Genomic DNA, 15,087 nt, shown 5'->3' with positions numbered 1-15,087 from the left:
ACCTGCAGACTCCTACTGCAACTGGGAATATAATTCTAATTGCTTTTCTCATTAAACTCGATGGTCTCCTTTTCCCTTGTATCTATATCTGTGCTAATAATGTCTTTTTAAGGCTTGATTCCTTGTCCTGTCTGACTGAATGACGATTTCCAGTGTTCGTATGTAGATATTATAGCCGTGTAATAATAATAATCAATTATTTCATAATTATGTATGTCATAAAGCATTTCACGCTTTCCGTCTCTATAAAAGCAGCATTTTTATTTTTATCTACGCTACACGAGCTCGCGAGACTACGCCCAATAAACTAATTACGATCTCATAATGTTCCATAACAATGTTTATCTTTTCATATTGCGTCTCTGAAGCCTTTCGCATCGCTCGTAAACAAATTATTTGCCTCGTACATTATAACATCTACCTACTATGTAATATGATTTACTCTGGGGAACGAGATGATTGGAAGTCCTTTATTGAGTCTCACCTTGAATGTGGAGCTACGCTTATAAGAGCAAAAAATGGATTTCGTGTCGCTTAAATCAATTCGGCGTCGTACAACAGAATAACGAATAACACAATCGGCCAAGTCCTTTAATGGTTGAATATAAATAATGTTATCCAAAGCTGTAATGATCCTATTTGATAACACGTTTTATTCAGCTTCTCTGCATTTTATAGGCGCTTTCGGTTTCTGGTAGCGACGCTTTTATTTTTTCAAGCGTGTTTTTAATGGCATTATAATTTTTACCTATATTTTTCGGGTTCAAAATGTTAGTCACGAAAATTAAGTCATGTTTTTTTGGGTTATGTAAATGTTTTGATTTTCCGTTACCTACTTTTTCCTGATTTTTTTTTTACCTGTCTCTTATTGGTGGTAGAGTCATTATTTCTGGAGCAGAATTTGTATACCTTTGTTAACGTTATCCTATTAACAGACAAAGACTTGACTTGAAATAGTTTTTCTTATTGCGATACTTGTTTTCAGTGAATCGTTATTTATTACCTACTTATTGAGTTTACATTATAGGTACCACCTGTGGGTGGTTGTTTGTTGTTTTCCAATAATTTAGGTACTCCGTAAGATGTGTTACGGAGTACCTAAATTATTGGAAAACATTTTGCTAAAAGTTTTTTAGATATGGCTATATATGGCTTTAAATTTATTTACTCTCAGGGTGTTTACTTACAAACAAAACATATTTTTGTTGACGATTATGTGGGTTCAAGATTAATGTTATTTTTTTCCTTTTTAAACAATTGTAAATTCTAATAGATAGATATCTGTCCGTGATTACCATAAGCAGTTCCCTTGTGTTTTACTTCGGATGGATTAGTATAATTCTAGATGGTTCGGTCATTGGAAACATTGCTATTTAGGTTTAAAGAATATTTCAAAATCACTTTCAAGTAAAAATCTTTGATCTAATCATGCATGTATGCTTTTTGCCTCGCATAACAAATTGCCCTCTACTATTTCATTTCGGCTTTTTTAACGTTAATTGGTAATATTAATACGAATATACTTTATCCGAGACCATGTCGTCATGGTAGGATTATTTTGTATGACTGGACGGAGTTGCATAAATTAGCAATAAAATGCAATCATTATGAGCTAAAAGCGTTATTTAAAAGTATGCAAGTGATATGTTCATAGACGTGTTCCTTTATTCATTCGCCATTTTATTTATTTCGTTCTTGCATCCGATTGTGAAAACATTTAAATAAATTCAAGTGAACGTGGCCAAAAAAAGTATTTTTATCAAGATCTGAGCTCTACCGAGAATAATTTTCCTTTGATAATGAAGTTTTAATAAAGTACAACCAGTGGTAAAAATAAAATAATAATAAAAGTAGTATAATTACTATAATTATTATGGGTCTGACTACGGATTTTCAGGGTCGTTTGTTTGCTTAAAAATAAAATAATTTAAATATAATTACAGTCACCTACGAGACTTTTATGATATGGTAATGTAATACATATGCACCTACCTATTATGAATTATGTAAAAGATGTAATCGGCTAAGCTTTACAGGGCTATATTGATAAGTACTTACTGCTGATGTAGAGAAAATGGATTCCTTTACATTCGCAGTTTGAAACAAATCTCATTAAAATAAGCAAAGACAAACAAAGAGTTTTACATCAAGCTTTATAACAAAGTCTGATGTCTGAAATAGGAATATTCGAGCATAAGTTTTCTAACGTGGGCCGGAGGGTTGCGTGTTTATTTCTTTTTGCCCGCGCCAGCCCTCCTCCTAATGGACCGGTTCTGTTGGTTTTTCGGAACCGTCTACATAGATTTTTTTCCTGCATTTGAAGTTATGCGACGGCAGTCGGCGGGCCTGCTTCAAATTTTGGCGGATGCGGCCAGTCCTTTGTCTCGAGGTCCTAACGCATATTGTGGGCTCATGCGGAGAGCCTGCTCTTTGTCCCAGCAAATTAATGATAATAGACTTCATTATATTCGAATTAAAGCGTTTATTTGTTTAGGTCGGATTTCATCTTCCTGTTAAATTCAAGAATCGCAATAATGCCGTTTATGGACCAACATCTGCGCCACATTGAATTTAAGAATTTTAGATTTGTCACAACCTGAAAACGTAAAATGAAATGAAAGCTCTTGAAGAGAAATTAATCACCTATGTTAAAGTAAATGAAATATCGATAATAATTTTAACATCCATTAAAATATGGTGAAAACAAATCAATTATCAATTTTGTTACAGACTTCTCTTGACAAAAATCAAGACAAAAGTGATGTTTAGAGTTTGACTCAAAGTTAAACTGTAGGCTTAGTGCACACCTCGACAACACAGTCGCTATTGTGCTTTATTTTTCATCCTTCACAATCTACGAAACGTTGATTAGCGTCGGGATTTCCATCTTTTGTTAATAATTGGACCGGCAGGTGGCTCATGCCAAAATGAAAATTTACACCTGTCGCGCGGTATTTATTATCATTCTCTTCTTATCTACCTAGTTGTCTAGTTTGATTGGTTTTTAGAACTCGTATAGCATTCAACTGAACATTTCTCGGAGACATAAAACTTATTAATAAACGTATGCTATAAACTCGTGAAACTAAATTATACGTCTACAGATTTCATATCAAATATCTCAACTTAGATTATATAGAAAGCTGATTGCTAATACTCGGGGATTACTCATGAATCTCATCATGTAAGAATTGTGCTTTAGAATAGAACTTTCCTTATAGTTTTTAATTATGAAGCTTAAATGGCTCTTGATTGTTTTATCGATTAATTCTTACGTAAACTACAAATAGATTTTCTATTAAGAGCTTTTGATTGAGAGTCAAGTTTATTCACTAACTTTATCAGAATAAATGGTTGCCGATTAGTAACAAAATACTACTTAGCTTTTTTAGTCGTGCTAAAAGCTATTATTAGCTTTGTATTGTAATGACGACACACACAGATTCACGAAATTACTTCTAAATGACAAATCAAATGTATCGGTAGCTCAATGACTAGAGAAATCGCCTGATTGGTCGTGGGTTCGAGTCCCACCTGAAGCATTCGATTTATTCAGGTGAAAATTATGTTCTAAGACCCTTACACTCGTATTCACCAACGTTACTATGAGGTCTAAGTCTCGCAGTGCGCGTGGGACGCACAGGGTCCCAAACCCTATTCATAGACAATACTTGAGTGAGTGCACACCAATCACCGAGCTCTAATCAACGCTGTGCGTTAGCCTTCCGCAGCGTTGCTGCTTCATTTAAGAAAGAGTCGTTTGTGAATACGGGTGTTTGTTAATCTCCCAGAGAAAAATCTATGCTACAGGATATTAGCCTAGGCTAGAGAATTCATCTTTTGGGCTTATGCTATCCATTTTCCGTCCTAAAGTCGTTAGTCAAACAGTGTTTTCTTGTCTGCAGGGTTAAACCTGGAGAGCAGCTTCATGTCGCCGATGTCCCCGCCTGAGATGAAGCCCGACACAGCCATGTTGGACGGGCTCCGGGACGACGCGACCTCCCCCCCGGCCTTCAAGAACTACCCCCCCAATCACCCACTGAGCGGGTCGAAACACCTCTGCTCAATATGCGGAGACAGGGCCTCAGGGAAACACTACGGAGTATACAGGTACTTATTTTTCTACTTAACAAATCAAATCGTTTATGCAAGTAAGTAGGTTTTTACATGTCCCAACCCTACCACTGCTTCGGGACAGTAATATGGGCAAGTGCTGAGAAGAAGCAGGGCAAGAAACTCAGTCAATATAAAATGGACTTGTCTACTTTCTATCACTGAAATTCATGTACGTAGTACTCTACAGGCTAGTAGGCAACGAAACTCAATCGACGAAGATTAGGATGTCCACGAGAACGAAATTATATCCATAATCAGATCCTTTAATGCGGAGATATCACCCAATAGCTTACAATATTACAGGTTGGTTCTGACAAATGAATTATGATATTTGATAACGAGGAATATGCGTGTTAGATTTCAGTTACTGAAACTTAACAGTTACATAATACCACAAAAAGACCATTATACTTAGAGCTTAAAAGAATATAAAAATCAGGTATTGACGGCTCTCTTTTAACAATACCTCCGATAAAGTAATATAATTATAATATGTATACTAACTCTAGCTCACATTCGCCTCGACAAGATATATTTTTAGCTCATACCAACTAAATGGAATATGAATATTTTATGGTCGGTCTGACATGATGACATAATGATCATCAATGTCATCCTCGCCGATTATAGTGATGACTCTAGTTTAACAACGTTCTAAATTAAAGTGAGTTTACGATTTGCTCAACATTCTGGTTCAAATTCTTTGGGGTTACAATGACCTGGATGATTTACTTACAGCGAAAAGCTTTTACTTTACCTTTTTTTTTCTTTTCTGTCTATAACAGTATATATTGATTTGATGCTAGTATCTTCAAGTACTTGGATACCTCCTCATTTTTTTTAAAGTCGGTTAAAAACATATAAAAACCTCTTTACTTTTGTGGTTAACAATTTTTGAAACTGGGATATATTTTTTAATGGCTACGGACAGGAAATATTTCAGAAACTAAATGGAACATTGTTCCATTTTTCATATAGATTGTCGATAAATATCGGAAAAATAAAGCTTATTTTCACGTGACCTTTAGGTTTACCTAGGTACTATTTTTACCAAGTCTAGCTTATAGACAGAAGTTTCCTTCGAATTTTCGACGCTTAACATTTTATAACCTCGACCATTATTTTACTGCTACTAGGTGCCACTTAGCATGATAAATTATTTTGTAGAGTAGAAAAGTATTTTAACCTGACCTAACCGTTGCGTGATATATTAGATTGGAATCTAGCTACGCTTAACTATTAGGCACATTCTAGATTGAAGCATGGACTATCGGCGTTCAAGACATTAATTAAAGGTACTTTTATAGTACGTGTATAAAAATGAAATCTTTTTACCTATATGAGTGCTAAGCTTTATAGATTTCGAGCAAATACTGCGGCATGCGCAAAATTAAAGATTTTGCACTTTAATCGTGTGTCAATTTAATTGGTTATCGACTGTCGATGTGCGTGGGAGGCACCCAAAAACTATTTCCACTATAATAGGTGTGTGAATCTGAAATTAGGCTGGGCATACATTATTGAGACGATTTACAATTCTATCGGCCGTCGGTCGATTGTACTCCCATGCAAAGACATTTTATTTTCACCTTGGGAATTCTTTATGCCCACTGACGGTCTACCCTCGGGGCAGGTAGTTAAGTTTCATGGATTTACATGTTTTTAAATTCAAAAAAATTGCGAAGACGTCTTGTATAGGTCCTTCGATCATGGTCGTTTTGTGAATGCAAATAATAAAGTAGCTATTTTTCTGGTGTGTCAGGAGAATCGATTGAGAATGATATTGTCCACGTAAATCACAAGTTTGTGAAAATATGGGAGGCTTAACTTTTTTCTAGTCTACTTCTATGCGAAAATTAATTTTCATCAATGATTTTCATTAGATCATCGGCGTACCGGGAAAACTAATATACAGACAGGGACTTTCGCATTTTTCAATATGCATTAGTATAAAATGCATCATAAACGGGACAATTCCCACCTCTCGTTCCCACCGCTGCAGCTCCTGTGTAGACAGGATCTACATCTTGATCACCATTACCACCACAAAATTGCATCATTACCTGACCTTATAAACTTTGTAAGAGTTACAAATTAATAACAGGAATTTCATTTTGCAACATTGTTGAATTGTTTACCATTTTGACGCATGCAAATCAATTTAGTTCTGAAAACTTGTATAACAATAGCGAGTTAGTATCGAATGTAGCGCGGTATTGTTATGTTAATAAAGCCTGCACTACGTACACATACAACATGAACACTGGTGCGAAATACACTATAGGTCATAGTTATTTTTTCAATAACTTGGCCTTGTTTTAAACCAGGATTTATGAGATTTATGTAGAGTCAAGACCAGTTTAAAATACTAGGTTTCTTGCAAAATCACACTTGTAAGATAATTTACAACTTGTTGATGACTCAGCTCTTGACTTGATGTCGCCAGAATGTAAGGTTGATTCAAGCCTGCAAATATTTCTTACACTAGTATTGTGTACCATGTGTGAATCGAACATAGAAACTCCAATTCGAGAAAGTCAAGCTCTATCTACCCACTGGAAAAAGCAACGACTGAAGAGACGTTGAAACTGAATTTACAAATAGAAATTTAAATAAAACAAATAGGACAACCTACTCTTGGGATTTAAAGTTAACTAATCCTACTTTACGTTTGTCTCACAATGATATATTTTGCCAAGATCACAGAGCTGCTATGTCAACTAGAATTTACGAGTTTTTGTTGTGCTAAAACTTCTTGTCAGGATTAACTTTGTGGGTGTTTACAATACAGGGGTAGAAGTTATGGTTCTTTTGATATTGATAAAATTAAATGTCATTGGGCATCTTTTACTGCACCGTCTACTCTCAATCATAACAAAGATTAGCTTAGTTAATTAGTATGTAACGGGTAAAAGCATACTTAATTTTTTTTTAATTCTTACTAGTATTACACATATAAACACAAGTCATAGACTAATACAAGCAAGCAAGCAAGCATGTTCGTTCAATCAAGCACCTATTGTCAATAAATTAGATTATAAATAACTCTATTTTTGCTTGGTCTATTACTATGAGATAATTGTTTCTAGTTGTGGTTTTACTTGTGACATCTGTAAATTATCTTTTCTTTGTAGTCATTCCTTTCTATAGTATTATTTTATTTTTCTTTTTTTAGTGTTTAGTTCGTATATTTCATTTCCTTGTCTAGTCTTTTACATTTGATTTGACGACAACGCATAAATAAATAAAACTTCAGTTTTTTGGGTATTGTTCCAAGCTTCCAACCCACTGTGAGCCCAGTCCCATCGAGTACTTCAAAGCATGTTTAATTTTATCATAAGGCACTGTGAAGCGTCAGTTGTACTTTGATAATTTGTTCTTAGCAAAATCACGCGATTTGATAGTGATGCAACAAGCAGAAAAAAAATCTATTAGAAATACGATTTTATGGACTTTTTTTTTACTCCATTTTTATTTACATTTTTACAAGTTCTCTGTGGGAATAACACTGATTTGTGGTTACGAAAAATAAAAGCTTGTAAAAATGTTTGGATTATAAATTCAGCAAAACAAATTATTATGTTGTGACCAGTGGCGCTCATAAAACACGACCCAGGAGATGGAGATGTCAAACCACGAATTTACGAGTAGACCAAATCTTATCGTAGTGGTGTCCATATAAAATTTTATAGTTACCATTACGACGCACATCAAGTTTAGACATCTGATCTTAATGTAAAATCTGATTACTGTGGCCTGATTCCACGTGACCAGAAATGTGTAAACCCATGGTTTTTTATTTGAATCGTACAAACCTAATTATATTCGTAAAATTACGAGTATCCGTTGCATCACTAGTATATGGTAATGATATAAACATCATGCGATGATGTGCAAACTCGCTGTTTGGCACATTTTGGTACACGCTGATAGAGCGCGTGCGCTATTTCGGGCCGCTGCTTTTTTGTGAATTACGTATACCTGCCTACTTCTCCTATGACCTAATCACCTACTACTATGTGAAGTGACGTTCACTCGCGAATGTTTTGTTATTGTTTGAAAAGTACTCCATAACGGATGTTTTATGTTCAGTTAAATCACTTTTTGTGTTTTATTAATTTCATATTTTTGTGTTACCTATTTTGTTATAACATGACATGGTTACACATTGTGTAGGCAAGTCTTTCCCTTTCGCTTGATTGTTGAGCCCCTTTTGCCTGTATCTCCATTTTTGGGTGTTAAGTCCTGGAGAGATCCTATGTATATTGCGGACTCTACCTTAATAATAATATCTGTCAAAACAATACTTTTACTACCTTTTCATTAGATTTCAGATTTTTTATGTTGATCCCATTTATCAACTAATTAGCTGCCAACTGCTATAAGATCCCTTTAGTAACAAACGATTCAATTACATGCTGTCGTAAAATCCGCCTTAGGTAAGCATAAACGTAATGCAAACCTAAATTTAATTTGCCATTAACGTGTTTAAATTATTCTTAATTATACAACGCTAATTAGCTCGTAAAACAAACTTACAGCTCAATATACGGAGTTGTTAATTAATGACGTATTTTAGATGGAAAATCTTAATTTGCCGCATCAAAAACTACTGATCCTGCGTACCAAAGTTTGACTTCGTAACTTAGTTTAAATAATTATAATTAAAGTGTAACGACTAACGATGTAAAAAAAGAAATCATTTATTAATTAGCATAACGAATTACATTCATCTACTGAGTTTGTTTTGAAATAAATATAGAAAACCGGTCTTACTACGTCGTTGTTATTTCTGTAAATATGATCCACCAATTTATGGATCTTCTGAACTACATAGGAAGGTATGTTGAGGAAATGTGTTGTTATAGGTATCCAGATTTAGAAAATCTACCTGCATGGAAATAAAAATAAAGCGAACGCTTGCAAAACACTCAGACTTGGCGATCATTTATTTATGGTCTTAGTAAGTGTATGACGTAGCCAATGGGTTGGAATCCTTTGATAAGTTTACATATCTATAGTAGCGAGAGATAAGCAAATTGCTTACTCAGTTCTTTATGTTTTGCTTGGAATTCAAGTTTGTCCGGTCCAATTGATTATTCTTTACTTTGTTGCTTTGTAACCATTACATTGCTATATTTCAGGTTTATTTTTCAGTAAAACAAAATATTTGAATAGATTTTTTAAATAATAACACCAAGTTATGTAGTCTCTACAATTTGTTGAGCTACATAAATAGAGACAAACAATGAGAACTATAAACGTCCATCAACGTGTATAAATGCCCGTACTCATCACACAAACTTTGCCCCCAGCGGGATTCAAACTCGCAGCTGGCGGACCGAACCACTAGACCAGATGCATTATAAAAAGCAACATTCTATTACGTGATTTGCCAGGAAACTTAGGTACTTCCCAGGTTAGTAATATTTTTTATATTACTAATCAAAATTCGTGCAATTTACGCCGCGGGCTCTGGCTAGCTTATCATAAACACAGCCCTAAAAGATTTTCCTAAGGCTTAACTGTTAATAAATTCCTACTCAAAGTACCTACTTTGATTTCACGAAAGATATCATCATAGCTTACGCCTCGGCGGCGATATTACTTTTCACAAAGGGACTTTTCTATTTACGTTCGTAATATTATAAGGACACATTTCACGGCTGAAACGCGTCTGAAACGTGTAGGTAGGTGCTACTCGGACGGGCGCCGAATGAGTGAGGCGGCCCTCATAAATCACGATGAGGACTAAGGCCGAGGACACGTATTTTCGAAGCTATAGAATTTGTATTCGCACGCGAATGCACACAAATTGTATAGGGTAAAAAAGTTCCTCAAGCGATTTGAGTTTCGGTACCTTCTTCTTGCACTTGCCATATGCCGCAAAGCACCTGGTACCTACTCCTGGTAGTAGGACCCAAAAGATAAGGAAACGTGTAGAGAGCCAAGTGGCTCTCTACACGTTTCCTTATTCATAAGTATGAACCTTTTTATTTTTAGACTTCAATTCAAAATTAATTTTGAAAAGTGATCGCCTTCGCTTCAGCTTCATAGCATGTAATTTTTCTACACCCCTGCGAGTAGACGTGTGAATTAGCTGATTGACTCAAGTATCTTTTAAGTTGAGATGCCGTACACAAATCATAGTATACAAGTAGCATAGTTTATCCCTTATATCAAATAGCAACGTAGTCTGACATTAGCCTGTTGCCTCAAGCGTCACCATCGTGACGTGACCCGAGACACCTTTGTTTACCGCTCATTCTCCTTTATCGTATCAGATAGCGATATTGTTTTACCGAATAATAATGACGTGAAAGACACATTCATACGGATTGACAGGAACACATTAGACAACATTAGCAAGATGGATGAGTGGCGCCAGTTCCAACAAAGGATGGTCTCGCAAAGGGAAAATATTCACTCATTTGTTAGGGTTATTGATGTTATTTATCGTGACTATCAAAATAGGCAAAGGTGTAGGCACTAACTGAAATATACTTACACTAACATTCAAATGAAGAGTCTTATCATTCAAACTATACTTTTCAGTAGAAAATTAGTGAATTTATTTCAGGAAAAGTAACGATTTTCCCAGACTTGAGAAATTAACAAACTGTTGAACTAATAAATTAAACTCTGTGGTATGGCTCTACCACAAAGCAAATACCTTACGTCATTATGAAAAGCTGTAAAATTTTGAATACTGATGAAGATTGAAAAAAGATATGAAAAAGAAAAAAAAACATTCGGTTTTCATTTCCGTGAAAGAAGATTAATGATATCGAGTTTGAGACAGTGATCCGACTTCACTGTAGTCACTGTACCCTTGACTATATTCGCTTCTCTGGGTGAATTTTTAAAGGCGTTTAAGCTGTAGATCCTAGCTACACAGGAGTTGCAGCGGTGGGAACGAGAGGTGGGAATAGTCCCGTAAAAAAGACTTATCATGCAGGGAGGTAGTTTATAAGAATGGAGATAGGCTTGCGTGTTATGTGTAGTTTAATCGGTTGTGCCAGAACGTCAGACACTTCTAACTTTAAGCTCGAATATTGTAGCTCACGCGATACAATGCGTGATGTAGAGGCGTTAGAAAATTCACACTTACGAATTATCTAATCTAATCTGCACAAATTGCTACTAAACTAATAGTGTTTCATACAGTAGGTTTATAGGGTTTATTTCTGCAACCAGATAGGTTTTGGTTAGATGTGACATGCGATTAATTTTCAATTATGTATTTCCTTTCTCGCTAGCATTCTATCTAGATAGCACGTACGTAATTCATTTAATAATGCTTTAATAAGTCTCAAATCTTAACTTCACCCTGAGTGGCTTAAATAAATGATATAAGCAAACTTTGATAATATACTATATTATGAGTAATAATAACTCTTCTTCATTTCTCAGTATTCCGTCTATGTCATAAAGTTACTTATGTATTGTAATTTATCAGACGGCAGTATACTTCAACGCCTACTTGATAATTAAAGCCTAACCCTCATCCATCTGCTTGGAGACTAATTATACCTCTGCCTCTCACTTCAACGAGTGACAAGTGTGATTATTGTCTAGAGACCGTTGTCCCTTATCACTCGCATTTTCTTATTTACTTTCACGCGATACATTATTTTCGCTAGTCGTTAATCATAGGTACTAATTCAGTCCTTCACTCGGCGAACTTCGTACCTCGCCTATATTCTTTCTTCAGTAATAATATAGAATTGTAATGGTGAAAGACTTTTTTCGAATCGTTCCAGTAGTTTCGGAGCCTATTGAATACAAACAAACAATCAAAATATCATTTCTGGATTAAATAGTTGCCCCCAGAATACTGTATTTGTACAGAAGAAACTATTGGTTTGAATTCTACTTGGAAATAAAACTAATGTCCGTCATTTGCATACCTTTGTCTCTTAACTAAGTTTTTTAGAACACTAAAACATTCACTTTCATTTACATAATTAACTTTTATGCAAGTACAATATCAATAATGATTAATCAATGTTTAGTGCCTCTAGACACCAATTACACATTGGTAATGAAGAGTGACGTGTGTGAAATACAATACTTGTTTAAATAATCTTCTAATAATCTGATTGAGATTAGTGAACTTAGAAGCTGTTATTAATAGAGAGGCTTGTATTAAATTCCATCCAGGGTAGAAGAGGATCTGATACTTTATTATGCGAAAGAAGCGCTGTATGTTCACTTGTTACATTAATAAGCTGTATTAAAATTCCGATTAATATTGGTATAGAAATAGGTTGGGATCTGCAGAATTTTTGTTGCAATTCTTTTTATGGATGGCCGTTATGGATATGAAAATTATTTATGTAATTTTGGTTAGAATTTTTTTTAAAGAAAAAAAGACTTTTAACTGTGGTATGCGTAAGATTACTGTCGGACAGAAATTTAGCGAAGCCGGGGGCAGTAGTGTGTATTTATTTAATAACTAGCTGACGCCTTAATAGCAATAAATAAGGAGACTTTTTTTTAAAATTTCGAACGGGATAAAAAGTATCCTATGTCCTTCTCCTGGCTCTAAACTACCTCCCTGACAATTTTCAGCTAAATCGGTTCAGCCGTTCTTGAGTTGTAAGTGGTGTAACTAACACGACTTTCTTTTATAGTATACTAGCTGACCCGGCGAACTTTGTTCCGCCTTAATGGCAATAAATAAGCAGACTTTTTTTTTTATTTCGAACGGGATAAAAAGTATCCTATGTCCTTCTCCTGGCTCTAAACTACCTCCCTGACAATTTTCAGCTAAATCGGTTCAGCCGTTCTTGAGTTATAAGTGGAGTAACTAACACGACTTTCTTTTATACAGGGTGTTAGGTATATGGGTATATGAGCCGACACTAGCCCATGTTAACATGGTCATATAAATGGTATGGTGAAGTCAGAAAATTGATATCTTCATTTTAATTATTTTATTTTTCATACAAATCGGATTTTATAAAAAATATTTTGTATGGAAATTAAAAAAAATAAAGTCAAAGTCAAAATTTCTTTATTTGTTTAGACTAATAAATAGTTCTTACAAATCGTCATATGCTCTTAAGGAGCCTCTACATGTCTCATAATCTTTTTACCCTACTAGCGCTTCGAGACCAACATTTGGCAAGTGCTGAGAAGAAGCGCCGCAACAAACTCAGTCACCAATAAAATGATGATATCAAATTTCTGACTTCACCATACCATTTATATGCCCATGTTAACATGGGCTAGTGTCGGCTCATATACCCATTTACCTAACACCCTGTATATATAGATAAAGATTTTACTAAGATACCTTTTCTTCTGTAAAGGTGCACCTTTCCACCGCACATTCTATGCATGTCTTTATGATGGTTCCTCAGTATCATTATAATTATAACTAGTTTGAAGTATTAAAACCTATACTTATCAAACTACAGGAAACGTGATATAGGTAACTGGTTTCTATTAACTTGCATTAATAATTAATCACAGATATCATCGGCCATCGGCAACTGGCTGACTACAACATAAAGTCAGTCATTATAGATAGACAAGCACTAATAGGTCTCTTCAAACACACTGATGATACTCAAATCAATTTTATGGTTGCGAAAAAGAAGATTAGATGATAAAAAATATTTTTTGTTTCGTTGTTTTGATGAAATCGAGCTGTTGGTGACGTGTGAGAGTTCGTTTTGGGCAGCCTTCGGGAGTGGACGTGCGCAACACGTGCGCTCCAGACGGTCCGACCCTAAAAGGCACTTACAAAGCCCTATAGCGTTTGACGCCGCCGACGCGACGGTTAAATTCAAATATTCTAACAGTGAGAATTACCCGAAATCATAGTCGCGATTATCTATTAACATAGTCAGCTGTGTAAAAATTAGTGGTTATAGGTCAATTTTTTGATTGAGCAAAACTGTAGCTGAGAAAAACGCATCGAGTACACAGTGACCAGCACAGCGCCTTAGCTCGACGAAACCCGGTGAGATCTTTCCTTATCTTTCTTTCCCTATAAATATTTGGTGTCAATTGCCAAAAAGCACCAAAGCGAACGCATAATTATGATCTAGTATTTTCATTTAAAAATATGTAACATAGATCGTATAGTTTGTCAAATGAAAAGCTAACTTCTGGTCTAACTTTTGGTCTGTAAACTCTAACATAAACTTTACTTTTTTATTAACAATTTTGATACATACAGATTCAACATGTACTCTACATGTCTACATGTACTCTACTTCCTGCAAGTTATTATAGTAGATATAAATAATAATTGATAACAAAGAAAGATCCATACAAAACTTTCACCAACACATTCTATAAATTAAAAGACAATTGCACAAAATTTCAAAGCGCATACCCAAGAAAGGTTAACATCTGGTCGCCATAAAAAGTTTCCAAAAGCAATAAAACTTAACTTCAATATTGCACTAACATTTGTAGATGGACACTTTAAACACGTTTGCCACGAAATACACAAAAAAAAATTTGAAACAACAGAGATCCTTTGCTTGGCAAAAGAAAAAAAAAACTAATAGTCACAGCTGCATGTTGTAAACCATTCAAAAGAACAACCCATTTAAAAAAGGTGCCGTCACTAATATTTTGCTGAAAGTAGGTATATTTAAAACAAAAGACATTTGACGCTTTGACAATACAAAATCCAATTAACACTGTAGTCATACTAATTCACTAACCCTCTAGTTATAAGTCCCTTTCCACAGCTAAAAAACTAAGGCATACACTTTCAAAATACCTGGCGATGGAAGATATCTACTTTGAGAAAGAGCTCACCAAATCAATGAACCTATGTATCTCAATCTTGATCCAAAAGCAGCCAGACAAGATCTTATATATTTTAACAAGAGAATACATAGTAGCGGATGAAACGATTGAATCACCACTCAAAAACTAGACTAGGTACTTACTTACCTGGAACCATCAAAGAAAGCTTGAGCCTATAAGAATCAGGATTACTGC

At 34.9% G+C, this 15,087-nt stretch overlaps 1 protein-coding gene across 9 annotated transcripts in view; it reads left to right on the top strand.

Moving 5' to 3' along the window:
- The window catches only part of LOC135087952 (protein ultraspiracle homolog), a 70,405-nt gene that overhangs the window by 28,742 nt on the left and 26,576 nt on the right, over positions 1 to 15,087 (top strand). For all 9 annotated transcript variants that reach the window (XM_063982817.1, XM_063982815.1, XM_063982812.1 and 6 more), the window contains one exon: positions 3,906 to 4,110. In XM_063982817.1, the coding sequence (XP_063838887.1) occupies positions 3,906 to 4,110 (205 nt within the window). The remainder of the gene's footprint in view (positions 1 to 3,905; positions 4,111 to 15,087) is intronic.

This window comes from Ostrinia nubilalis, chromosome 3, assembly GCF_963855985.1.
Source record: "Ostrinia nubilalis chromosome 3, ilOstNubi1.1, whole genome shotgun sequence".
NCBI classification, from domain to species: domain Eukaryota; kingdom Metazoa; phylum Arthropoda; class Insecta; order Lepidoptera; family Crambidae; genus Ostrinia; species Ostrinia nubilalis.
Note: the sequence above shows the minus strand (reverse complement) of the source record. Positions and strands in the feature narration are given on the sequence as shown.